This window comes from Callorhinus ursinus, unplaced genomic scaffold, assembly GCF_003265705.2.
Source record: "Callorhinus ursinus isolate GAN/ISIS: 27379988/994484 unplaced genomic scaffold, GSC_fseal_2.0 scaffold10, whole genome shotgun sequence".
In the NCBI taxonomy this organism is placed as follows: Eukaryota; Metazoa; Chordata; class Mammalia; order Carnivora; family Otariidae; genus Callorhinus; species Callorhinus ursinus.
In genome coordinates, this window is record NW_027397072.1 from 53,507,938 (window position 1) to 53,533,723 (window position 25,786).

The 25,786-nt window shown below is 38.4% G+C and overlaps 1 protein-coding gene and 1 non-coding gene across 7 annotated transcripts; one reads left to right on the forward strand and one right to left on the reverse strand.

Moving 5' to 3' along the window:
* The first annotated feature begins 216 nt into the window (after positions 1–216).
* Positions 217–25,786, forward strand: NFU1 (NFU1 iron-sulfur cluster scaffold). Of its 6 annotated transcripts, none has more exons than XM_025868545.2 (8): positions 217–479; positions 3,694–3,794; positions 7,796–7,931; positions 12,790–12,856; positions 17,178–17,292; positions 21,645–21,705; positions 23,204–23,280; positions 25,626–25,786. In XM_025868545.2, the coding sequence occupies exons 1-8, from the start codon at positions 418–420 to the stop codon at positions 25,634–25,636; spliced, it is 630 nt and encodes a 209-aa protein (XP_025724330.1). In that variant the 5' UTR covers positions 217–417; the 3' UTR covers positions 25,637–25,786. The 6 variants fall into 6 exon arrangements, with proteins under 6 accessions (XP_025724330.1, XP_025724331.1, XP_025724327.1 ...); XM_025868542.2 differs by having other exon boundaries at positions 249–479; positions 23,204–23,378; XM_073897625.1 differs by lacking the exon at positions 217–479 and adding an exon at positions 1,127–1,346 and having other exon boundaries at positions 23,204–23,378.
* Positions 18,885–18,991, reverse strand: LOC112821379 (U6 spliceosomal RNA). Its single transcript, XR_003207431.1, has one exon. It is a non-coding gene; the product is annotated as a U6 spliceosomal RNA (small nuclear RNA).

Sequence of the window (25,786 nt, forward strand, 5' to 3'; positions counted from 1 at the left end):
TGAGCTGGGCCCGGAGGGTGAGCAGGATCCTCCGAGCGGCCCTGCGGCCGCTTTAGGACCGGAAAACAGCATTCCACCTGCAGGCCTCCGGCCCTCACGGCACCCACCAAGAAGGAAAGGTGACGCCCGGCTCCGCTTGCGTGCCGAGTCCCGCGTGCCTTACCGAGGACGCCTGCGCAAGTGTCTCCCGGGCATCTGCCCGCCCTGGCGCAGGCTTACTGTGTAGGTGGGCGAAGGCGGTCGGCAGCCGCGGGCCAGCTCCTCCGGCTCCTCCGTAGCCGCGCCGCTCGCGGCCGGCAGGGTTCGCTCTTCGCGGAGCCTGTCCTGTTCCCGGCCGGCCAGCGCCTGCGCCTGCGCGGCGCTTCCGCCGCTCGGCGAAGGGAGAGAGCTGCCCCACTGCTGCGCGCTGGGACTAAGATGGCAGCGGCGGCCCGGCTGGGCTGGGGAGCTGCGGCTGCTGCCGCGGGGCTGCGTAGGCGGTAGGTGACGAGCCAGGAGCTCCGCACGGGGGTGCCGCTGGGCCTAGCAGAGCGGTCGCCACCCCCGCCCCGTTGGGGCGGGAAGAAGTACCCCTGACCGAGCCTTTGGGCCCCCTCCCCCGGTCCCCGCCGTTGGGGATTTCGCCCTGCGGTGGGCGGCTATCCGTGAGACGGCTCTGCGCCCGCAGTCCGGGCGGGATCTGCAGCGCCCCGTGCCAGGCTCTGAAACCCGGCGCCTGAGTGCCTACGGTGGGGAGGCCCGCAAAGACGGGCTGCAGAAGCCCCACGGAGGAGCTGTTTTTTAAAATCGTGTGGTCCTTCCAGTCCTTCCATCACGTGCATTCCCTCCCTCTGCTTTTTAAACACAAATCGGAATGTCTACAGAATGGGAGTGGGTACCTCATCTCATTTCCTCATTTTCCCAGCAGGCCCAGAAAGGGGACGTGACCTGTATGAGGTCACACAGCTTCTAAGCGGTGGAACTCTGCTGAGAATCCAGATCCCTAGATTTCCTCCCGGTCACCTAAACCCACTCTGCTCTCTTGTTTGTTTTTTTTCCCTTTCTGTGCAACCTGCCTTTGAGGTTTTTTTTTTTTTTTTTTTTTTTATTTTTTTTTTTTTTTTTCGAGAGAAACGGGGGGGCGGGAACACAAGCAGGGGGGAGTGGGAGAGGGAGAAGCAGGCTTCCCGCGGAGCAGGGAGTGCGATGCGGGGCTCGAACCCAGGACCCTGGGATCATGACCCGAGCCGAAGGCAGACGCTCAACGACTGAGCCGCCCGGGCGCCCCAACCTGCCTTTGAGTTTGACCTCCCAATGACATCTGGCAACAACGTCGGTTAGGTGAAAAAGAATGAAGACTTAAGTAGGTGTTGTACCTTGATTTTGCTTCTGGAACAAAAGAACAGAAGGGCCCACCAAGGTTTCACCTAGTGAATATTAAGGACTTTTAATGCTCATGATGCACTTTAAGTGTAAATGCAGTAAGTTGGCTGGAAGATTCTTTGTTAGTCACCTCCTGGCCCCGGCTGTTATGTTTGGATAGATGTCTTCCTGGAATAATTTTACTATTAACCTTTACTGTTTTGTCACTTTAAATCCATCTCTCACTGTATTCATCCATTCTGTTGCTTTTTCCCTGCGCCGCAGGGACAAGAATACTGGTCTTCAGTGTATTTCCATATTCCAGTGTAGTCAAGATTTAGGCAGTTCGCCACAGATAAAAATGTTTTCGCCCCAAACCTTAAACTTCATTCAATAATTCGTTATTGGGCACCTATCTCATCCTAATAATGGTAGCTAACATTTATTGAGCTCTTGCTACAAGTGCTTGGCACTGATTTAAGCACTTTACGTGGAGTATCTGGGTCCCTCTTTGGCCCAGTCTTTGAGGTAGCTGTGAATATTCTTTTAGAGATGAGGAACTGAGGCCATCCTTCTAGTTGCTGAGGGTCACAGAAATGAAGATGCTCCTTTTCTTTAGTGAGTTTGCAGATAAAAGTAATCAGAGAACGTTTTTTTAAGTGATCATACATAAATTTAAAATTCTTCAGCAATTTATGCAAAATGAAAATTGTAATGGTAGCAATATATATATATATATATATATATATATATATTAAAGATTTTATTTATTTATTTGACAGAGAGACAGTGAGAGAGAGAACACAAGCAGGGGGAGTGGGAGATGGACAATCAGGCTTCCTGCGGAGCAGGGAGCAGGGAGCAGGGAGCCGGATGCGGGGCTTGCTCCCAGGACCCTGGGGTCATGACCTGAGATGAAGGCAGACACTTAACGAGTGAGCCACCCAGGCACCCCCGTAGCAATATATTTTAAAGTAAACTGGATTTTGGGGTGCCTGGGTGGTTCAGTTGGTTAAGCATCTGGCTCTTGATCTCAGCTCAGGTCTTGATCTCAGGGTTCTGAGTTCAAGCCTCACATTGGGCTCCATGCTGGGTGTGGAGCCTACTTAAAAAACAAACAAACAGAAAGTAACCTGGATTTTAAAGTAACTTGCAACTGATTTCTAAAATTTTTCAGGTTTTATTTTTCCCTTTCCAATATTTGTTTTTCCCTTCTCTCTTCATTTTTAATTTGTCAAAGCCCATGAAAAAATAGCCAATCAGTACTTCTCTATTACAGTGAAATAACCAAAGTTACAAACACTGGCTTAAGGGGTTTCCAGTCAAAAAGCATATATAAATTGTTGGCTTCTTTAGCAGGTTGGAGGGGAATAGTACACTTTCTATTAGACTTTTTGAAGTATTGAAATACCTTTCCAAACAGGTAGTATTGGGGCGCCTGGGTGGCTCAGTCGTTAAGCGTCTGCCTTCAGCTCAGGTCATGATCTCAGGGTCCTGGGATCGAGCCCCGCATTGGGCTCTCTGCTCAGCAAGAAGCCTGCTTGTCCCTCTCCCACTCCCCCTGCTTGTGTTCCTTCTCTCGCTGTCTCTCTCTCTCTGTCAAATAAATAAATAAAAAATCTTAAAAAAAAAACCCACAAAAAACAGTATTGATTCTCTTTCCAGGGAAACATGGTAGTAGAGACAGAAAAGGGAGGGACTTCACAGTACTTAATTTTGTCCCCTTCGAATTTTGAACTGTGTGATTCTATTACCTAGTTTTTTTAAAATTTAAAAAGGAAAAGAAACAGTTGGTAGTTCTTTGCATCCTTCATGCACAGCTAAGGTCTGGGAATCCAGGTTGTAAATCACAAATTTAGTTGCATTTCTTTTTCTTACACTGGTATTGCACTATCCTGTGTACACTTGGTTATCAAGGCTATAAATTTCCACTTGAGCTCTTGGTTTTTGTTTTTGTTTTTTTTTAAGATTTTATTTATTTATTTGTCAGAGAGAGACACAGTGAGAAAGGGAACACAAGCAGGGGGAGTGGGAGAGGGAGAAGCAGGCTCCCCACCCAGCAGGGAGCCCGATGTGGGACTCGATCCCAGGACCCTGGGACCATGACCTGAGCCGAAGGCAGTCGCTTAACAACTGAGCCACCCAGGCACCCATTGAGCTCTTGTTTTTAAATTGTTTGCAGATATTGCTTGCCTAAGGAAATGGGAATAATGTGGGTGGAGAATGAAATTAAGCTTTGTTGTTTTCATTATTATATGTATACACACACATATATGCATATATATATGAAGTAGAAACTGAGCTTAAAAGATTATCTCTTGAAATGTCATTTTAATTTGCTTTTAAACGTAGATTATGTCCTATGATGAATCCATACACCGTTAAGAAACAGCTTCTGCATCATTTTGTACAAAGACCACTTTTCCAACTGCCTGCAACCTTATGTAACACAGGTAAAATTTCACCTTTTATTTTTTTTTAATTTTTTAAAAAAGATTTTATTTATTTATTTGAGAGAGACATCACATGAGGGGGGGAGGGTCAGAGGGAGAAGCAGACTCCCTGCTGAGCAGGACCCCCCCCCCATGCGGGACTCAATCCCAGGACTCCAGGATCATGACCTGAGCCAAAGGCAGTCGCTTAACCAACTGAGCCACCCAGGCACCCCAAAATTTCACCTTTTAGAACAAATTATGTCTCAGAAGCTAATGAAACTGTGTTTAAATACAGTTTGGTGGATCATAAAATAAGAATTTGTATATTTTCTTTTTTTTTTCTTTAAAGATTATTTATTTATTTATTTGACAGAGAGAGAGAGAGAGCATAAGTAGGCAGAGTGGCAGGCAGAGGGAGAAGCAGGCTTCCCGCGGAGCAGGGAGCCCGATGCAGGACTCGATCCCAGGACCCCAGGATCATGACCTGAGCCAAAGGCAGACACTTAACTGATTGAGCCACCCAGGCGCCCCAAGAATTTGTATATTCTCTATTCACGTGCATAAAAAGAACATAGCATTTTTTTGTGTCGTAACGTAACATTTACTATAATTATTTGCTTATACATATTGGCATTAGATTTCAAGAATCTGGAGCACAGGGGTACCTGGGTGGCTCAGTTGTTTGAACATCTGACTCTTGGTTTCAGCTCAGGTCGTGATCTCCAGGGTCCTGGGATCAAGCTCCATGAGTCCCACGTCACTGGGCACCTGACTCAGTGCGGAGTCTGCCCCTCCATTTGCACGTGCTCGCTCGTGTGTGCTCTCTCTCTTTCTCCTGAGTATAGCATCCAATAGACCTATGAAATCTCAGTATTTTGAATAACACATCTTCTGGAACATTGCTCAAGAATGATTTCTCAAATGAAAATATTATAAAAAGAAGTTACAAATAGGTTTGTTTCAAAAAATCATATGTATTTTAAGCTGCTGTCCTCCTTATTTTATTAACAATACACCTAAAAAGGGCACCTGGGTGGCTCAGTTGGTTAAGTGTCTGCCTTCAGCTCAGGTCATGATCCCGGGGTCCTGGGATCGAGCCTCCCATTGGGCTCTCTACTCAGCAGGGAGTCTGCTTCTCCCTCTTCCTCTGCCCCTCCCCTGCTCGTGCTCACTCTCTCTCTCTCTCTCTGGAATAAATAAGTAAAATCTTAAAAAAAAAAAGAATATACCTAAAATCAGTAAATTTCTAGCTTTCGTCCAAGCGTTAGAAAATAGTACTTTCAATGTAGTTTTTCTTTTTTGGGGGTCCAAATTAATTAGTTATGGGCTTTGTTGATGATTTTGTTGATGTTACATGCTTTTATTTTCATTAATGTTGGAAGTAGGTATGAAGATAGGATTTGAAAATTATTGAAATGTGACCAGTGTCCTGTGGTTAGGGAACCTTGAGAGTTGTCTCTGTGTGTCTGTGTGTAAATGTCTGCCTATGTGTGCTTATGGATCTATATATAAGAGTTTGGATTCAGCTCTTGGGCCCTCTCCCATTTCCGTCACTACCTTGAACACTTTGTGGCCATATTCTGGCAGGTGGCTGACTCTGGCTAACCACATGAGTTGGATCAGGGTAAAGACCTTACCTCTTCTGTATACCGGGGCAAAAAGAGGAAAACCTTGCCTGGCTCCTTGAATCACAGAATAAAAATTTAGGCATAAATATTGAGTGAGCATGTTAAGCTACTTTAATTGGACTTTTAAATATTGTGGTATGGAATCATGTGGTCATCAGGTTTTTCAACTTGGAAACCCACTGATCTTAGTCTTTGATATTGACTTTAAGGACCATTAATGTATATTTTGGGGGAAGCTTCTGCCTCCCTATTAATCTATTACTTATTAATACCAAGCATACTGGGAAAAATTATTTTAGATCATTCTATTTTGTTATAACTCTTATGACACTCTCAGGGGCATCTTTCTGGATGATGGACCTGGAAGTCATTTCTGAAATACCTAATTAAGCCCAGCTTAGACTATAATTGAAATGATTTTGTTAATACCTAGTCAAATTACTATTTTGAAATAGCTTTGTTCATTGTCAGAAGAGAAAGTTTGTTGTGATGTCATATATTTTCTACTTCAGACAATATACAGAGATTATGCTTTCAAATTTTTTTTATATTTGTAGTTTTTTTTAAGTTTTTATTTATTTATTCTTTTATTAATCTCTACCAACGTGGGGCTCGAACTCACGACCCTGAGATCAAAAGTTGCATGCTCTTGGGCACCTGGGTGGCTCAGTTGGTTAAGCGACTGCCTTCGGCTCAGGTCATGATCCCGGAGTCTTGGGATCGAGGCCCTCATCAGGCTCCCAGCTCAGCGGGGAGCCTGCTTCTCCCTCTGACCCTCTCCCCTCTCATGCTGTTTCTCTCTTTCTCTCTCTCTCTCTCTCTCTCTCAAATAAATAAATAAATAAAATCTTTAAAAAAAAAAAAAAGTTGCATGCTCTTCCCACTGAGCCAGCCAGACACCCCATATTTACAGTTTTTACCTTCAAGTATTTCTGAAACCTTTTCTTTCTGCATATATAGTTTTACAGAAATGGACTGAGTAGAAAAATGCCAGATTTAATTCTTCAAATACTGTGGTAGAGTGCTTAATGTGTGTGGAGATTTTGATTACCAATAAATTATTAAGAAAGGCTTCTAGAAATGATTGGTCATATCTAAGGTTAAAAGAACCTTGTTTTTATATTTACAGAAATTGTCAGCAGGCCTTTCTTTAATGTTCCATCTGAAAACTTGTTCCCATGTAACATAGATTTTTCAGAGGAATTTATTCATTGGAGGTATAGCTATTTTATTTTTTTAAGATTTTATTTATTTGAGGGCTCCTGGGTGGTTCAGCTGGTTAAGCGACTGCCTTCGGCTCAGGTCATGACCCTGGAGTCCCGGGATCGAGTCCCACATCGGTCTCCCTGCTCAGTGGGGAGTCTGCTTCTCCCTCTGACCCTCCCCCCTCTCATGCTCTTTGTCTCTCATGCTCTCTCTCAAATAAATAAATAAAATCTTTAAAAAAAAAGATTTTATTTATTTGAGAGAGGGAGAGCATGAGAGAGCACGAGCAGGGTGGGAGGGGCAGAGGGAGAGAAAGAAGCAGGCTCCCCGCTGAGCACGGAGCCCGATGCAGGACTCGATCCCAGGACCCTGGGATCATGACCTGAGCCTAAGGCAGCCGCTTAACCAGCTGAACCACCCAGGCACCCTGGAGGTATAAATATTTTAAATCAAGTATTTGGATTTTGAAGTTATCGTTTTAAATTTTTCTCTTTTTTAGGATTTGCCTGTTCACCAAGTGAGCAGTTGATAAGTTTATAGGACAGTGACTTAAAATGTATGGCAGTTTAGTTTCAGTTTCTCCTTCACCAAGGAAATGATTCAACGTCAGTTAGGTGGCTGCTTGGCAAGGTGTAAAAACCACCCTCAGCTGTGAAATTAGAATCCCTTATAATGGGTAAAAAGAAATCACTTCCATACAAATCCTATACTTTGCCAAATTTAATCTATTTCCAATTAAAAAAAAAAACTGTTGCTTGTTGGTATTTTACTATTTTTCCTCAGCATATGATATGAGGATTATGACAGGATAGGAAGACTGATTTTATTTTATTTTTTTTAAATATTTTATTTATGTATTTCACAGAGAGAGACAGCAAGAGAGGGGACACAAGTAGGGCAGTGGGAGAGGGAGAAGCAGGCTTCCCGCTGAGCAGGGAGCCCGATGCGGGGCTCGATCCCAGGACCCTGGGATCATGACCTGAGCTGAAGGTAGACGCTTAACGACTGAGCCAGCCAGGCGCCCCTTTTTTGTTGTCTTTAAAAATTATTTCATCAGCTTGATCAACAAAGCCTTATTTTCTTTTTTCTTATGTCTTGTTTCTTTGAAAATGAGCACTTCATAGTCCATAAGCTTAACTACTGTTTTTTCTGGAATAACATTCTTTCTTCTTTTTTCTCTTTCAGTGAGACACATGTTTATTCAAACACAAGATACCCCCAATCCCAACAGTTTAAAGTTTATTCCAGGAAAACCAGTTCTTGAGACAAGGACCATGGATTTTCCCACACCAGCTGCAGCATTTCGCTCCCCTCTGGCTAGGTATATTACTATTTCTCATTTGCTTTTACCAAGAAACATAAATAACTGACTTTGGGAGTAAGGCAGCCTCGTTTAATGATTGCATTTTTATGTGCACTGCACCGTTTTCAACGTAAAGAATGCTTTCTTTTCAGGTAAGAGATAAAAGAAAAATAACAGTTGATACTAGGAAACCCTTCTCCTGAAAAGTAAAGTATTTGAGAGATCTATGGCAGGAATAAATGACTTTATATTTTTACTTTAAAAAAAAAATCATCAAAATGAAAATAGGATAAATTTCCATTCTAAATCTTTAAAACTATTTATAAAAAAAAGTGAAAACTTGTTCATTTTTTTCTTAAGGATAGTTGAATTTTTTTCGATGTGTCAAAATGGAGCAGTGTCTAAAATATTCCACTCAGAACTGTAAATAATAATTGTTACTAGATTTAGCATGATTTTATAAAAACAAGTCAGAGACAATTTTTAAATTCACTAAAGACCTGTTAGAAATATGTCAGATGATATAGGACAAACAAAATTATTGGAATGAATTTCTTTCTTTTTTTTTAAAAGATTTTATTTATTTGACAGAGAGAGACACAGCGAGAGAGGGAACACAAGCAGGGGGAGCAGGAGAGGGAGAAGCAGGCCTCCTGCCGAGCAGGGAGCCCGATGTAGGGCTCGATCCCAGGACCCTGAGATCATGACCTGAGCCGAAGGCAGGCGCTTAACTACTGAGCCACCCAGGTGCCCCTGGAATGAATTTCTTTTTAATGATAGCTAGAGAAATTATTTATAATAAGAAGTATTAGAGTCAGTCTACATCAATTAAAATTTTTGGTAACCTAAGCCTGAGACTGATTGCCAGGTATATGTAGAAAGTAAAGCTTAGATAACCACTTCTATACACACAGCTGTTTTATATGTCGCACTTAGAAGAGCGAGAAATAATACATTTATTGAAGGAATGTTTTTTTAATTTTTAATTTAATTTAATTTTTTTTTTTTAGTAGGCTCCACGTCTAACATGGAGCCCAATGTGGGGCTTGAACTCAGGACCCAGAGATTGAGACCTAAGCTGAGATCAAGAGTTGGCCGCTTAACTGACTGAGCCACCCAAGCGCCCCTTTTTAAATTTCTCATTAATAAAAACGCACATTTCCTTTGACCTACACATGCCACTTCTCACAATATGCCTTAGAGCTTTTGTTTTTCATACTTTTTTTTACAGGCCGCAGTAAGAAGCCTTTTATATCACAACCCAGTTCACACACACACATAGGTGGATAGATACATGCACACGTATTCGATGGGACAGTTTTGACCCTGTGTAAAACATTCTTATTTCCTTTCTAATTCTCTTTATTCTGTTGTTTTATTATATTAGATAAAATCCAGGTCAATACCTAATTGATTTTACAAGCTATTAGTGGAGTTGAAAAACACAGCCTTACAGAACATCCACATACATATAGAAGGTAATACAAGGATGTTCATTGCAGCCTTGTTGGTAGTGGTAACAAGTTGGAAACAACTGAAATACTCATCAGTAGGAAGAGTTCCATAAACTTTGTCCATAGTCTTAGATATTAAAAAAGGATGAGGAGAACCCTCATTTACTGTCATAGACTGACCTCTTCGACACACTTTTGGGGTGCCTGGGTGGCTTGTTCGGTTAAGCGGCCGACTCTTGATTTCGGCTCAGGTCATGATCTCAGGGTTGTGAGATTGAGCCCCGCATCAGGCTCTGCAGTGGGTGTGGAACCTGCTTAAGATTCTCTCTCCCGGGCGCCTGGGTGGCTTAGTCATTAATAGTCTGCCTTCGGCTCAGGTCATGATCTCAGGGTCCTGGGATCGAGCCCCGCGCCAGGCTCCCTGCTTGGCGGGAGGCCTTCTCCCTCTCCCACTCCCCCTGCTTGTGTTCCTGTTCTCGCTGTCTCTCTTTCTGTCAAATAAATAAATAAAATCTTAAAAAAAAAAATTCTCCCTCTCTCTCCCTCTGTCCCTCCACCCCATCTCTTTCTCTCCCCCTTTTAGAAAAAAATAAAAGACTGTTAATTGAAGAAAGTATGTTGTAGAACACTTAGTACAATATGATTATCTATATAAAAACAAAAAACACAAAACAAAAAAACACTAACATAAAGGTGAATGTACACCCAACCGATAACAGTGGATTTGGGGGAGGGGTGGTCAAGAGGCATTTTCACTTTATATGAATAGTTTGAAATGTTTACATCAAGAATGAATTTATGTATTTTGTATTTAAAAGAATATAAAAATAAAAAAGACTGTTCAGTTACAGATGAGTTGGAGATTATTTTTGTCTGATGTTTAGTTGGCAAAAGCCCTTTTCAAATTAGTCTTTTGAAAGTAGCTTATTTCCTGGATTCACAGAATTTATTACCTTCAGTCAAGCAAAACTAATCTTGTTTTTGTTGTTTTAACAGAGAATGTTTTTACTGTAAACCAGAATGTAAAGCTTCCTGAAAACAGAAACCTGTCTATCTTGCTCATCATTGTATCTCTAGTGCTTAGTATAGTGTCAATATTCAGTGAATTTTCAAATATTTGTTGAATGAATAAGTAAGAATGAATGAACAGTAGTGTATCTTACTTCAGAGAGGCATTTGACCTATTTCTTACTATCCTTCTGGACAAGACAGAGAAATTTAAGCGGAGTGTAAATCTGTCTCTAGTGACATATACAAGGGCTCTGTAGTATCTGTAATATCTCTGTAGTTGGCATATTTATCTTTATCTTTGACACATTAATGATGATAAGATTATCAGTTTCCAGATGGGAGGAATTGCTTCTATGTTAGATGGCAAAATTCGGAGAAATGTTTAAAGGTTTCATTAGGCGGACATGATAGTTTAAAGCAAGTAAGGTAAAATCTAACAGGAACAAATATTAAGGCTTATTATTTAAATGTTTAAAATGAATAGCTCAGTTGTGAGATGGAAGAATCCGACTTCTTAGTTCATTATGTTGGATATGTTGCAGTACTCAAAACCAGTCAAACTTCAACAGAGTCACAGTATCTAGCTCAATAGAGGTAACAGTCTTTGTATTCTGAATAAGTCAGACTATGTTTGGGATATATGTTCAATGCTGGGTGTCATATTTTATTTTGGACATTGTAGAAGTTGAAATTGTCCCGAGGAAAGTAACCTAAGTGGCAAAGCATGTATAATAATGTTTGAAACTCCTTTTGAGCGTTTTCTTTCTTAAAGCATAGAACCTGTGAACTCTTGCCTAAAGCAGTCCCCATGACATGACCCCAAAGATCAGGTTGATTCTTTTGCATGGTCCTTTCATTTGAAGAAAAAAAGTTTTGCTAACAGTGCAGAGGCAGAGAGCCAATCAAGGGACCTACTTATAGGTCTGTGCTTGGGTTTATTGGATCATATTATGCAGCCAAGTACCTTGTAACTTCTTGTAAATTTAATATTGAATTAGAGGACCCAGATGACATCGTTTCAGACAAATTCCTAAATAATTTTAAAATAGTAATTCCAGTAACACTCATGCAATGATAGACAAAGAAAAGGTAAACTGTAACCTTTTTTGGAGTATGTCAGCTTTTATTCCTAAAAAGGGGTGAGGGAAAAAGGAAATTGTTCTGGTATGGTACATGTATCAGTGATTGGGAAAGGAAGATGCATTTCACCCTTGTAGAGGCTTTTCAAATTATAATCCTCCCCTCCTCCTCTTAGAGGATTTTAAAAATTAGTTTTATTGAGGTATAATGTACATGAAATGAAATACACCAATTTTTTTTAAAGATTTTATTTATTTATTAGAATGAGAGACAGAGAGCACGAGAGGGAAGAGGGTCAGAGGGAGAAGCAGACCCCCCACTGAGCAGGGAGCCCGCTGTGGGACTTGATCCCGGGACTCCAGGATCGTGACCTGAGCCGAAGGCAGTCGCTTAACCAACTGAGCCACCTAGGCGCCCTGAAATTCACCAATTTTAAGTGTATAGTCCAGAGTTTTGATAAATATATAGAGTTTTGATAAATATAGACAGATAAATATATACATGATAAATATATACATATACAAATATATACTATATATATTTTGATAAATATATACAGTAACCACCACTAAAATAAAAATACAGAACATTTTTATTACTGCAGAAATCCCTCATTTCTCTTTGCATTCAATCTTCTTGCTTCACTTCCATACCCTGGTAACTATTTTGTTTCATGGCAATGAATTCCAACTTTGTTGAGCTATAACTGATGTAAAACATTATATAAGTTTAAGGTATACAGTGTACTGATTTGATATGCATATGCCTTACAAAATGCTTACCACAGTAAAGTTAGTTAACACACCTATCACTCTGGTAACTATTGAGCTTTCTGCCACCACAGTTTTACATTTTTAGGTTTCATATAAATGCCCCCATATAGTCTTTTGTGTTTGGCTTCTTTCCTTTAGCTTAATGCTTTTGAGAGTCCTCCTTGTTTTTGCATGTACCGTTAGTTTATTCTTTTTTATTGTTGAGTAGTCCTGCATTGTATGGGTACACATGGTCTGTTCAGTTATTCACTAGTTGATGGGCATTTCCAGATATTCTTTTTGGTTTTTATAAATAAAGCTGCTGTGAAGATTCATGGACACATCTTTGTGGAGCATGTTTTCAGTTGTCTTAGGTAACTACCTAAGAGTGGGATTGCTAGATCATAGGGTAAGGGGATGAAACAGGATTGGCCATGAGTTGGTAATTGTTGGCCATGAATTGTTGGTGCTGGTGATGGGTATGTAAAGGTTCTTCTGCTTTTCTGTCTACCTTTGTATATGTTTAAACTTTTCTGTAATAAAGCCTTTTATTATCTCTTATTTCTTATTTATTCACAGGCAGTTATTTAGAATTGAAGGAGTAAAAAGTGTCTTTTTTGGACCAGATTTCATCACTGTTACAAAGGTAAACATAGGATTATGTAAAATAATGTATGAAGTTCTTTTAGTTTTTTTCTGAATTTGATGTGTTTTATACATATTGTTATTAAAAACCTCTACGTTTACTTCTCACATTTCTCAAGTTAGTTATTAAATAGAATTTTCAAGTTGAAATTAACTATGGTCCAAATCCCTCATTTTTCAGAAGAGAAAAACTTGAGCTTCAGAGGCTTAAGTGCAGGATTGTGTCCAGGGTTATGTATCTGCCCTACAGCAGGGCCATGACTCAACCTGGGCAGAACTAGAATTTAGGCTCCAAGTGTTATTTTTACTAATTCTTTTTTTTTCTTTTATAATTGAGATTTTATTGGTAGTTTTGATGTTTTTACTAGTTCTTAATTTAAATTGAAAGAGTAAAAAGAAAAGCAAACAAATAAACTATATGCTTATGTATTTGACCAACAGATGAATATGTATCTCTTTTAAAGGGGGCTCTTTCATCATGGCCCATCTGCTGAAATACTTCAGAACTTCACAGATAAGAGCAGGGGACTGTGTCGTTCTGCAGCACTTGGTTAACCTCTAAATGTCAGAAAGTTGATCTAACTATGCTGCCCATTCCAATAGCTGGTATCTGCTGGAAAAGGTGGTTTCATTTTTAAGTCTACTAGATTAATTAGAAATGAAGTGTTTAAATTTGAACTATGGATACTTTTAGGTCTGTTAATTGATATGTATACACTGAACTTAATCATTTGTTCAATATTATGTCAAAATCCAAAGTTTTCGGGGCACCTGGGTGGCTCAGTTGGTGAAGCGGCTGTCTTCGGCTCAGGTCCTGATCCCAGGGTCCTGGGATCAAGCTCTCTGCTTAGCAGGGAGCCTGCTTCTCCTTCCCCCTCTGCCCCCCCTCCAGCTTGTGTTCTCTCGCTTGCTCACTCTTTCTCTCTCAAATATGTAAATAAAATCTTAAAAAAAAATCCAAAGTTTTCATGTAGTCCTCTTAAGCAATTTGAAAGGATTACTCTGAGTTCTTGATGCACTGATAGGACTGATGAAAGTGGACTGGGTTAGTGACCTGTAAACAAAAGTCCAGTATGCTCTTGTAGCTTCTGTGTGTGCAGGGGAATTAGTTTTCCTCTGTGGTGGTAATCCCGGTGACCATAGTTGTTCTTGCAAATATACCAATTGTAAAAGGTTTTGTCGTGTTGTTTAAAGTGTTATTGGCTCTAAATTCTCACAAAGCCCTTTCTTGCCCATATCGTTTGAAGTGGCTGTCTCTCCAGGAGCTCATTACCCTGTTTATTGTCTTCATTGCACTTATCACTTAGTCACTTTTTTTTTTTTTTTGGTTTATCTTTATTATGTGTCTTTGCTACATTGGAATGTACACTCCGTAAAGCTAGGGATTGCCTGACTTACTAAGTTCACCTAGAACGATGCCTAGCACATAGTGTGCACTTCAAGAAATTTTTATAGAAGGAAACAATGATGTAAGATTTCATAGACTGAATTTTCAGGCTTTAAGAGGTTTCTGCCAAAAGGATTGTGGTCAGTAAACCCATGCTGACAGATCCCTCATGTTTCCCAGTTTAGAGACATCTGATATATCTTTGGTTTTTTTCAGTTTGCTTTCTTTGATATTTTTTGAGGGTGGGGGGAGGATCTGCTCTTGTTTAATATTTCCAACATGGCTGGTATGGCATTCACATAGCAGAAGTGCTTTACATATATTACCTAATTTAATTATTTAAACTAGGTATTCTTGTCTTCATTTTACAAATGGCAAATTATGTATTTATTTTAACAAGTTCTTTTTTTGTCCTTTTATATACAGCCTATGGCATATAAAAATTTTTTTAGATGAAAATGTGATATCTTACAGAGTTTTTTTCTTTGATTTTGATAAGTCATCTTTTATTTCCTTTCTCATTCATAATTTAATTACTCTTTGGAATTTCTTCAGCCCCACTAGTTTTTCTTAAGTGAAGTGACATAACTAATAAATAATAATTTAAGTTAGGGCATGTATTGAAATTTAATAGGCAGAATAGTAGATTTGTTTTCTTTCAGTTACCTTTTTTTTTTTTTTTTTAAGACTTTATGTGTTTGACAGAGAGAGACACAGCAAGAGAGGGAACACAAGCCGGGGAGAGTGGGAGAGGGAGAAGCAGGCTTCCCGCAGAACAGGGAGCCCAATGCGGGGCTTGATCCCAGGACGCTGGGATCAGGGCCTGAGCTGAAGGCAGATGTTTACCGACTGAGCCACCCAGGCACCCCTTTCAGTTACCTTTCTTATGGACTATCTCATCTACCTGATATCTTCAGCTATTGCCTATTTCCTTTTCTGATTTGTAATTGATGATTCAGAGACTTCCTTATGCATAATTTGTTATTTATTTATTTAAAGTGAATAATTTATTTCTTTTGCAGAGTAAGGATAATTTTCTTTCCTTTTTTTTTTTTTTTAAAGATTTTATTTATTTATTTGACAGAGAGAGACATAGTGAGAGAGGGAACATAAGCAGGGGGAGAGAGAGAGGGAGAAGCAGGCTTCCTGCAGGGCAGGGAGCCTGTTGTGGGGCTCGATCCCAGGACCCTGGGATCATGACCTGAGCCAAAGGCAGATGCTTAACGACTGAGCCACCCAGGCACCCCAAGGATAGTTTTCTATTCTGTTCTTTGAAATAACTTTGATAATTCCAATGTTTTTTTTTAAGTAAGCTCTACACCCAGTGTGGGGCTTGAACTCACAACCCCAAGGTCAAGAGTCAGATGCTGTACTGACTGAGCCAGCCAGGCACCCCTGTTATTTTTTTCTAAATGAGTAAATGTATTTGAAGCTTATGTACCTGCCTTTTTTTTCTCATTCAGACAACTTCAGAATATTTTTCTTTTTTTATTACCAATATTTCCCTACTCAGTAGAGCCCACTATTTACTGAAGATCTGAAGTAGCCCTCCGATCCATCTTCCAAATAAGTTATTAAAATGTTATCCAGAGCCAGTTCCCATTCCCAGTCACTAAGGCAACTCAGTAGTTTTGCTCTTGTAGCCATAGCAGTGCCCATTTATCTTGTCTTCTGTATACCGTGTCTAAATTGTTTTTTTTTTTTTTAAGATTTTATTTATTTGAGGGAGAGAGAGAGAGTGCATGCAAGCAGAGAGAGAGAGAGTCTCGAGCAGACTCCATGCTGAGCAAGGAGCCTGATGCGGGGCTCGATCCCAGGACCCTGAGATCATGACCTGAGCTGAGATCAAGAGGCAGATGTTCAACCAACTGAGCCACCCAGGCGCCCCTAGATTGGTTCTTAGTTCATGACAAAAATAGCCCCTTTTATTTATGTAGACTTGTTTTTTAATAGTATTTAAGCATAGCCACTAGCTAACAGCCTCCTGAGAATCTAAATGGACTGCATCTAATTAAAGAGCTCTCCTTTAAATAACTTAAAGAGGGCCCCTGGGTGGCTCAGTCGGTTAAGCAACTGCCTCCGGCTCAGGTCATGATCCTGGGATCGAGTCCCGCATCGGGCTCTCCCTGCTCTGCGGGGAGCCTGCTGTTCCCTCTGCCTCTGCCTGCCACTCCCTCTGCTTATGCTCTCTTTCTCTCTCTGTCAAATAAGTAAATAAAATCTTTAAATATATATATATAAAACTAAAAGAAAACATGTTCCCTTTCTCTTTTTGGATATTAGTACTATTTGGGTGTTTAGTAATTGTGCCTTTTTTTGATGGAATCAACTAGTTGGCCAGACATAGAGATGACATAGGTATGGATTCTTTCTTAAGGATACCAGGCTTGTTGGAGGTCCACAAGTCTTCTAGCACAACACCATAGATAAGACATGTTACAAGTTTTGGTTCTACAGTTGTGTCACTGGATTTCTTTAGTACTCTTAAGTAATATATGAGTTGAATTTTTGGATACTTGTGGGATATCCTGTATATTTGATCAAGCAACTCTATCCTATTTTCTTTAAAGGAATGGGAAGTCTCTTTATCATTCTCTTTAAACACCGAATTCATTCAGTGTTTTAATTCTCTTCACCTCATGATAAAGTATCTTTTAATCATTGTGGTATCCCCTGTACAAGGCATGGTACATTTAACATAAGTTTGATGAATGAATGGATGAATGTATGAGGAATGTTCTAACATTATATCTTCCAAAGTCCTTATAAACCAGATCCGTTAAGGACTGGAATTGACAGGTCTCCATAAATGAGTGCTGTTGTTACACAGTATAGGATATATATAGGAAAAGATTCTTGAAAGATACAAAGTATTATTTTGTATTAGTCTTTGCTCTTGATTAGAAATGTAGCATTTTCCTTTAAATATTTACAGGAAAGTGAAGAGTTAGACTGGAATTTACTGAAACCAGATATTTATGCAACAATCATGGATTTCTTTGCTTCTGGCTTACCCTTAGTTACTGAGGAAACATCTTCAGGAGAAGCAGGTATTGTGTTGGATAATTAATATTTAATTAAAAAAGAACTTTTCTTTTCTTCACATTTGTCTTGATTTTGGAAGTCATGATAATACAGATTTTTATCATTGTTTAGATCTGGAACCAATTCCAGAGGGAACAGAACTTCGCATATACTAGTTTTATTCATCATTTTTGAAAACTTGTGCATAAATTGAATATATTATGCAAAACTGGTGTTTTTCAATTATAAAAATTTTCAGACATACCAGAAATATTATGATGTATACCAATTTGCTCTCCTCTCAGATTTAACAGATGTTAATTTTTTGCCATAATTGCTTGAGACCCATTTTAATTTTTTTTTAAGATTTTATTTACTTGAGAGAGAGTGAGCAAGAGAGAGCATGAGCAGGGTGAAGGGCAGAGGGAGAAGCAGACTCCCTGCTGAGCAGGGAGCCTGATGTGGGACTCAGTCCCAGGACTCCAGGATCATGACCTGAGCCGAAGGCAGACGCTTTAATGGACTGAGCCACCCAGGCCCCCAAGACCCATTTTTAAATTTTTTTTTTTTTAAAGATTTTATTTATTTATTTAACAGAGAGAGACAGCGAGAGAGGGAACACAAGCAGGGGGAGTGGGAGATGGAGAAGCAGGCTTCCCGCGGAGCAGGGAGCCCGATGCGGGGCTCGATCCCAGGACCCTGGGATCATGACCTGAGCCAAAGGCAGTCACTTAACCGACTGAGCCACCCAGGCGCCCCGAGACCCATTTTTAAATAGAACATTAAAGACATAGCCGAGACCTCATAACCTCCATCCATTGCTTTCCCTTTTCTATTTCCAGAGATGTATGTAAACCTGGTTTGTTTTTAAACTTTTACTACATGTATAAGTCTCTGTGGGGAATATATGGTATTGGTTTTTTTAAACTTTAAATAATGTGTGTTATATGCAACTTGCCATTTTTTACTGAGCATAATATTTTGAAATACAACCATTTTGAAAAAAATGTTCTAGTTTATTTAAGTGCTAGATAGTATTGTTATATGAATAAACTACAGTGAGTGAATTTGTTCCTTATGGTCAAGTGAATTGTTTGTGCTCATTTCTATGACAAACATTGCTACAGTGGGCATCCTTGTACAAGTCTCTGTGCGTATGTGGAGAATTTCTTTAGGGTATATTCCTAAAAACAGAATTGCTGTATTGTAAATTGTTTTAATTTACATGCAGATTAGCAGGATATAAGAATTTGGACTTTCTTATATCTTCATTATCACTTAGTGTCTTTTACTTTTTTTTTTAATCAATAAGTTAAGTATAATTGGTACCCTGTTTTAATTGCAGTTCCTTGATTTACACTGAGCCTGAAGGTTTTCATATGTTTACTGGTCATTATTTTTCTTGTCAGTAAATTTCCTGTTCATAATCTTTACCCATTGTTTAAAAATTGAGTTGTATTTTTTTTTTGGTATTTTTTAGCAGGTTTTTGAAAAATATTCTGGGTATTAATCCTTTGTTAGGTATATTCATTGTAAAGAACGTCTCCCTAACCATTCCTTATCTTCTCACTATGTTTAGGATTTTTGTCATTTAGAAATTTTTCTTTTTCCAGTTTTTTAAAAGGCAGAACATTTCATGAATTTGCATGTAAACTTTTCTCAGAGGCCATGTTAATCTTCTCTGTTTCATTCCAGCTTTAGTATTTATGCTGTTGAAGCAAGCACAGACATTTTTCTTTTTCATGTAGTCACATATATTCATCTTTTCCTTTGTGGTTTGTGCTTTTTGTACCTTTTGAATAAGTTACTTTGTGTAAAGCACTTGGAAGACTAATTGCATATGGAGCTTAGTATTAGCTGTGACTATTACAATTTGTTGTTGATGAAGTTTTTCTTTCCCCTAGTATCATAACGATGTTGTCATGTGTATTTACGTGTGCATATACATGTACACACAAAAATTTGTACTGTCATCTTTAGATGAACGATTCCACTTCTAGATATATATCCTAAATGAGTCCTGTAAATGTACACAAAATAATACATGAAGCATGTTCATTGAAATATTTTAAAAATACATCAGCAATTAAAAGGAGTGAACTAGATTTGGAGATACCAATGTGAAAAGATATAAAAGAAAATACTAACTGATTAAGGAAAATTGAAGGGTACATTTATTTACATACTTTTACATATATACCATTTGTGCAAACTTGAAATAATATCTCAAACAATTCTATTTGTTCTTGGTGGGTATATGATACATAAAATTGATAGAATGTTTGTAGAGCCACTTGACTACACCTCTCCAGATTAAAAAATACACAAGCCTTGGGCACCTGGGTGGCTCAGTTGGTTAAGCGACTGCCTTAGGCTCAGGTCATGATCCTGGAGTCCCGGAATTGAGTCCCACATCGGGCTCCCTGCTCAGCAGGGAGTCTGCTTCTCCCTCTGACCCTCTTCCCTCTCGTGCTATCTCTCATTCTCTCTCTCTCAAATAAATAAAATCTTTAAAAAAAATTAAAAAAAATACACAAGACTGTTGACCCAAATATCCCACCACTAGGAATTTATCTCATAGATAGGTAGATATGTGATGTTGCAATATCTTAGATGTTGCAAAAGTACACTTAAGCATGTATGCTTCAGATTGTTAGAAATAGTAACAAATTGGAAACAACTGAAATAATTGAGAAATTAGCTAAATGAAAAGAAATCTAGGGCACCTGGGTGGCTCAGTTGATTAGGTGACTGCCTTCGGCTCAGGTCATGATCCTGGAGTCGTGGGATCGAGTCCCGCATCGGGCTCCCTGCTCGGTGGGGAGTCTGCTTCTCCCTCTGACCCTCTTCCCTCTCGTGCTCTCTATCTCTCATTCTCTCTCTCTCAAATAAATAAATAAAATCTTTAAAAAAAGAAAAGAAAAGAAAAGAAATCCATACAATTACTGTGTACCTATTTTAAAAATTGAGGCATATCTATATATGCTGATATGGAAAGGCCTTTTAGATATATTAAATAGAAAAAAGATATAGAACAGTGTGTGTATGTGATCTGTGTAAATTTGCACATGTAAATTTAATGTAAATGTACTAGAAAGATATGTGCTACACTATGATAGTGGTTGTTTATGGAATGATAGTGGGGAATGGAACTTAGGTTTGCTGGCATAAGAGAATTTTTTAAAAGATTTATTTATTTATTTTAGAGTGAGAGCATGCACGCTCACGTGTGGGGAGGGGCAGAGGGAGAGAATCTTTCAAGCAGACTCCTTGCTGAGTGTGGAGCCTGATGTGGGCTCGATCTCATGACCCATGAGATCATGACTTGAGCTGAAACCAAGAGTCCAATGCTCAACTGACTGAGTCACCCAGGTGTCTTGACATAAGAGATTTTAATTTTATTATATTTTATTTCTTTTATTAAAAAAGACTCAAAGTTAATATAATTTAATATTGATAATTGTTACTTACATTGTTGTCAGAACTCTAGTATGTATTATAATTTGAATTATCTGTATTTTTAGTTTTCCTAAAGGTAAATTTCTCAAAAAAATTTTAAACCCATAGAAAAGGTGTTAATGAAGATCAGTATATGTTATAAAGTAAAAGAAAAACAAAAATGACACAAAATGAAAAAAACTGATTTTTTAACATTTTGAAAATTTCCATAAGGTTTATATCTATATTTAGTATGGTTATCATTTTGAAAACCACTAAATTGAAAAATTAAAAATGTAAGTTAACTTACAAGGTAGGTGTGCCTTTGTGTCTCAAACTTTCCATCAGAATCCAGGCAATTTTTTTTCTCTACCATTTCTCAATCCTCGAGGATGATGAAAGTTTACAAACCAAAAAAATTCAAACCCTGACATCATTAGTAGATCGAGTTATGTCAGTTACTCACCTTTATTGCCAAGTGTTGAGTTGACCAGTGCTCCTTAATTTTTCTTCAGAGAATCAAGGGGTTCCTGGGTGGCACAGTTAGTTGAGTGACAGACTCATGACCTCGGCTCAGGTTGTGATCCTCAGTGTCATGGGATTGAGCCCAACGCCGGGCTCTGCAGTCAGTGCGGAGTCTGCTTGAGACTCTCTTTCCCTCTCCCTCTGCCCCTCTCTCCCGTGTATGTGCACCTTCTCTCTCCCTCCCTCAAATAAATCTTTAAAAAAAAAAAAGTTTTTCTTCAGAGAATCGAATGATCTTTCCATCTTCCCAACTATCATCTCCATTTCCCTTATATCACCATACCCAGTTACATGTTCTATGCTTTTATTATTTTTTTAATGAGACATTAAGTTAAAATCATCCTGTTTTAATACTTGTATTTGCATGGATATAAAATTTCTACCGTTGATTTATTTTATTTGTAATTGTTTCTAGGATCTGAAGAAGATGATGAAGTTGTGGCAATGATTAAGGAATTGTTAGATACTAGAATACGGTATGTGCTCATCATTCTGCCCAAAATCAAATATACTGCAGAGGCAGTTTTCATTATAGCAGTATACTTTTAGTTGTCTGTGAGGAAAAAAAACTCGAATAAATAAGTAGAAGTGAATGTAAACCGTAATAGGTAACCATGGCAGTTGAATTTAAAGCCTGTACATTCTGTATACTCACTCAAAATTTTAAGACAGTCTGTCTAAACACAGTGAAGGAGTTTATCTTTCACAGACACCATCTAGGTTTGATATTGTTATAATACCAAATTTCTTAAAATAAAAAAATGAGTTAAACAGTGTTTGGGTAGATTGTGAGAAGAGAAGAAGTACTTTTTTTCAGGCTATGCCCATAAAGAATAAATTTAAATGAGTGGAGAGCCACAGGCTTCCACTTTTGCTTGTAGCAGACCAATGGTCCTGGTGAGAACTCCCAGAAATGCAATAAAATACAATACATTTTTTTTTTGTCTGTAAACCATAGAGAGCTGCCAAAGCACACAAGATCCTATAGAGGAGGGAAGCTCATGAAGGCTTCCCGTGGGTCATTTTGCTGATTTTGGTGTGAGGCTAGAGTATGAGAACCTGGGCAGAGGGCAACTGTTTGTATCTACTAAATGTGAATATATGTACATTCTTGATCCAGCAATTCCATGCTCAGGTGTATTCCCAATAGTCATATATATGTCTACCAAAAGACATCTGCAAGAATCTTCACAGCTGCACTGTTTGTAAAAGCCAAAATCTGATTTTAACCCAAAAGTCCAGCCACAACAACAGGGATAAATTCTGGCATTTTCGCTTAATGGAACACTATGTGACGATGTGGAAGAATCTCATAAAGAGCAAAATAAGCCAAATATGAAAGAGTAAATGCTATACGTTTTTTAAATGGAATTTATATTTATAAATTATAAAGTTACAAAACAGGCAGAACTAATCAATGGTAATAGCAATTAGGAAATGGTTACCTTTGATTGCCAGGAGGCACAAGGGGGACTTCTGGGGTGCTAGCTTTGTGTCTTGGCCTGGGACAAATGTGTGTTCACTTTGTAAAAATTCATTTAATTGATCATACGTGATTTGTGCATTTTTCTGTATTAATGTTATATTTCGAGGCAAAGTTTATCTGGCAAAAAAAAAAATTCAGCATGTGTCATATTAGTCGGCCTCTGTTCATTCAAAAGAAATGAGTATTATCTTAGGTAATTGCTGTAATTATTAGGACATTTGAGATCTTAAATCCCTAAAAAGATTATTAATAAGCAGGATTAAATATAATAAGTGAAGCAAATATTTGTATGAATGAATTTTGGCATTTTATCTGAAATTTTTAAAAAGGTTACAAATGAGACTAGCTAAATTTCTTGTTCTCTATTGTATAAGTAGCTCTAACTTTGTGAATTTTACCAATATAAATCTAAGCCCTGGGTTGTTTTAAATATTTTTGATGGAAACTTCAGTTCTTTTACATACATAACGAATATTCTGTGACCACAGGCCAACCGTTCAGGAAGATGGAGGAGACGTTATCTATAAAGGCTTTGAAGATGGCATTGTACAGCTGAAACTCCAAGGTTCTTGCACCAGCTGCCCCAGTTCAATCATTACTCTGAAAAATGGAATTCAGAACATGCTGCAGTTTTATATTCCAGAAGTAGAGGGTGTAGAACAGGTCTGCCAATATTATATGACAGTTGAGATTCAATATTAAACTAAATATTTGGGGATAAAAAGAAGAAATTCATGACCTGACCTATTCTTCAGGGGCTGGATCTCAGTGTTAAATTATTATCAGACTTGAAGAGTCCTTATTTTAGAATCCACTTGAGTATTATGAATACCTACTATTTGCCAGGCCTTCTTACAAATATTACTCCTTTAATCTTTTCACAACACAGTATCGAGTAAGTTGTTCCCATTTTGTACGTAAGGAAATGGAGACTCAGAGGTCATACTGCTGCTCCAATTGTAGAAAAATTATGAAAAGGGGATTCAAAACGTGAATTTCATAGATGAGAGTTGGAAGTCCTTAGTAGAAGAGCTCCACTGCATCATACTCATCCAGGGAAGAAACTCATCAAGAAATCATACTTTGTTGTACAGTCAGACAGAGTACTGAGTGGAGTTGTAGCCTGATAGCAGCATTTTTTTCTGCCCCAAGGTACCTCAGGAATATAGCACAGATCCTTCTAAGCAGTAAATAGTGACCTTCATTGCAGCAATTCTCAACCAAGAGGGTTGGCCTTATGGAAGGAGATTATCAAGGAGGAAAAAAGAATGTATGGAAATGAGAAATTTGAAAAAACTCTTCAGATCATTCTGTGCCTTTAAGGCGAGGGTATCTCCTCAGCTCCTTTGGGAACCACTCATCTCTGGGTAGTACTAAAATCTGTCCTTTGGGTACAATACATGGCATCTTCTCTTTGAAGGCCTTATTGGTCTTCTCCGTGGACTTAGGCTCTGCTTCGGTCCAAAGCCTCTTTCAGTGTGTCTGTTTCAGATTTATGTTTATGGGTAAGTTCCTTGAGAGACTTGTCATCATATCCAGGTCTTAGTGTTCCTCTCCAACATTTAGCCCTCTGTGTTGTACATGTTGTATACATATTCTTTGTATTAAATAAGTATTTGGAAGAATGTTTCCAAATTTAGGAATGTTCTGCCTAAAATAGGAATTGATTGACAAAATTCTTTGAATTGTGTGTTGCTGAGATTAATTATAAAATATCAATTCCTTAGAAGTAAATATCTATTTTTACTCAACTCAGAAGAGAAAATATGAGAGAATTATTTTTCCATGATAGTCTCAGATCAGAACCAAATTCTTCCAGATTTAAAGAAACAAACTTATTTTTGTTTCATAATTTTCTCTATGCCTTATATGCCTCTTTAAAGAATTACATTACTTGACACTTTGGTGAATTGACAAAGGGACATTTGTTCACTTGTCCAGGGTGGGGTGATGAATTGGTAGTCAGGTTATAAACTTGAATTGGTGTTTAATTATAGTAGGTATGTTGAAAAAAAAATTCATGAGTTTATATAACTCTTTTCCTCTCTGAAGGACAATTCTTTATTTTCTGAGTAATATATTAACTCACGAAAAGATACTAATCTTGGGGCACCTGGGTGGTGTAGTTGGTTACGTGTCCGACTCTTGGTTTTGGCTCAAGTCTGATCTTGGTGTCATAAGATCGAGCCTGGCATGGGCTCCACGCTCAGCTGGGAGTCTGCTTGAGATTCTCTCCCTCTGCCCCTCCCCCCACTCCCCCTCAACCCCCGCTCCCGCATGCTTTCTTTCTCAAATCTTTAAAAAAAAGATTACTCTTTTCATTTTTAAATCAGGTATTCATTAGTATTTTTCTAATAATTTAACTTATTAGAAATGAAGGTCCTCACATTTTTCTAAGATTTAAAATGAATTTTTATCTGAGTAAGACCAAAATAATTAGTTGCTAGTATGATATTTTATTTCTTTACTTTTTTTAGGGATTCATCTTTCTAATATATATTTTTATAATAGTTTGGTGTAGCTCCTAAGAATATATTTAAGTAAATAGAATGTTTTTGGGAAAAAAAAAAGTTAATCATATTAGTCTTGTGGCTAGGAAATACCAGTTAATTAATTGTAATAGTCAGTGTCCAGCTGAGACTCTGCTCCTGGAAGATTTTTTTGGGACAAGAAAAAGAGACCAATGCTTAATTAATTTGCAATATTAAATTTGCTTTTATGTTGTTATGATACCAGGTTATGAGACAAACTTGTGTTTTGGGGGCTGTTGATAGACTTGGTCTTATTGGATTGACATGCATTATTATAGAGTAGAGTATTTCAGGTAAGCAAGTAATGGTATAATCAGGAAAATAGCAATTTCTAATCTTTTTCTTAATTCTTAAGTTCTTTTTTTTTTCTTGGTTTTAGGTTATGGATGATGAATCAGATGAAAAAGAAGCAAACTCACCTTAAAATAATTAGAATTTTCTTTGGGCCCAGCAGTTGGACTTATTGATAATATATACAAAGCTTTTATTGTTAATCTGCTAAGGAACTTGAGGATTAATAAAATATGCCCCTTTTTCAGA

Excerpts from the sequence above, each read along its gene's own strand:
- NFU1 (XM_025868542.2), top strand. The coding sequence starts at position 418 with ATGGCAGCGGCGGCCCGGCTGGGCTGGGGAGCTGCGGCTGCTGCCGCG. Across the intron at positions 3,795-7,795 it reads TGCAACCTTATGTAACACAG|TGAGACACATGTTTATTCAA; the intron begins GTAAAATTTCAC and ends TTTCTCTTTCAG. Across the intron at positions 23,379-25,625 it reads AAGTAGAGGGTGTAGAACAG|GTTATGGATGATGAATCAGA; the intron begins GTCTGCCAATAT and ends TCTTGGTTTTAG.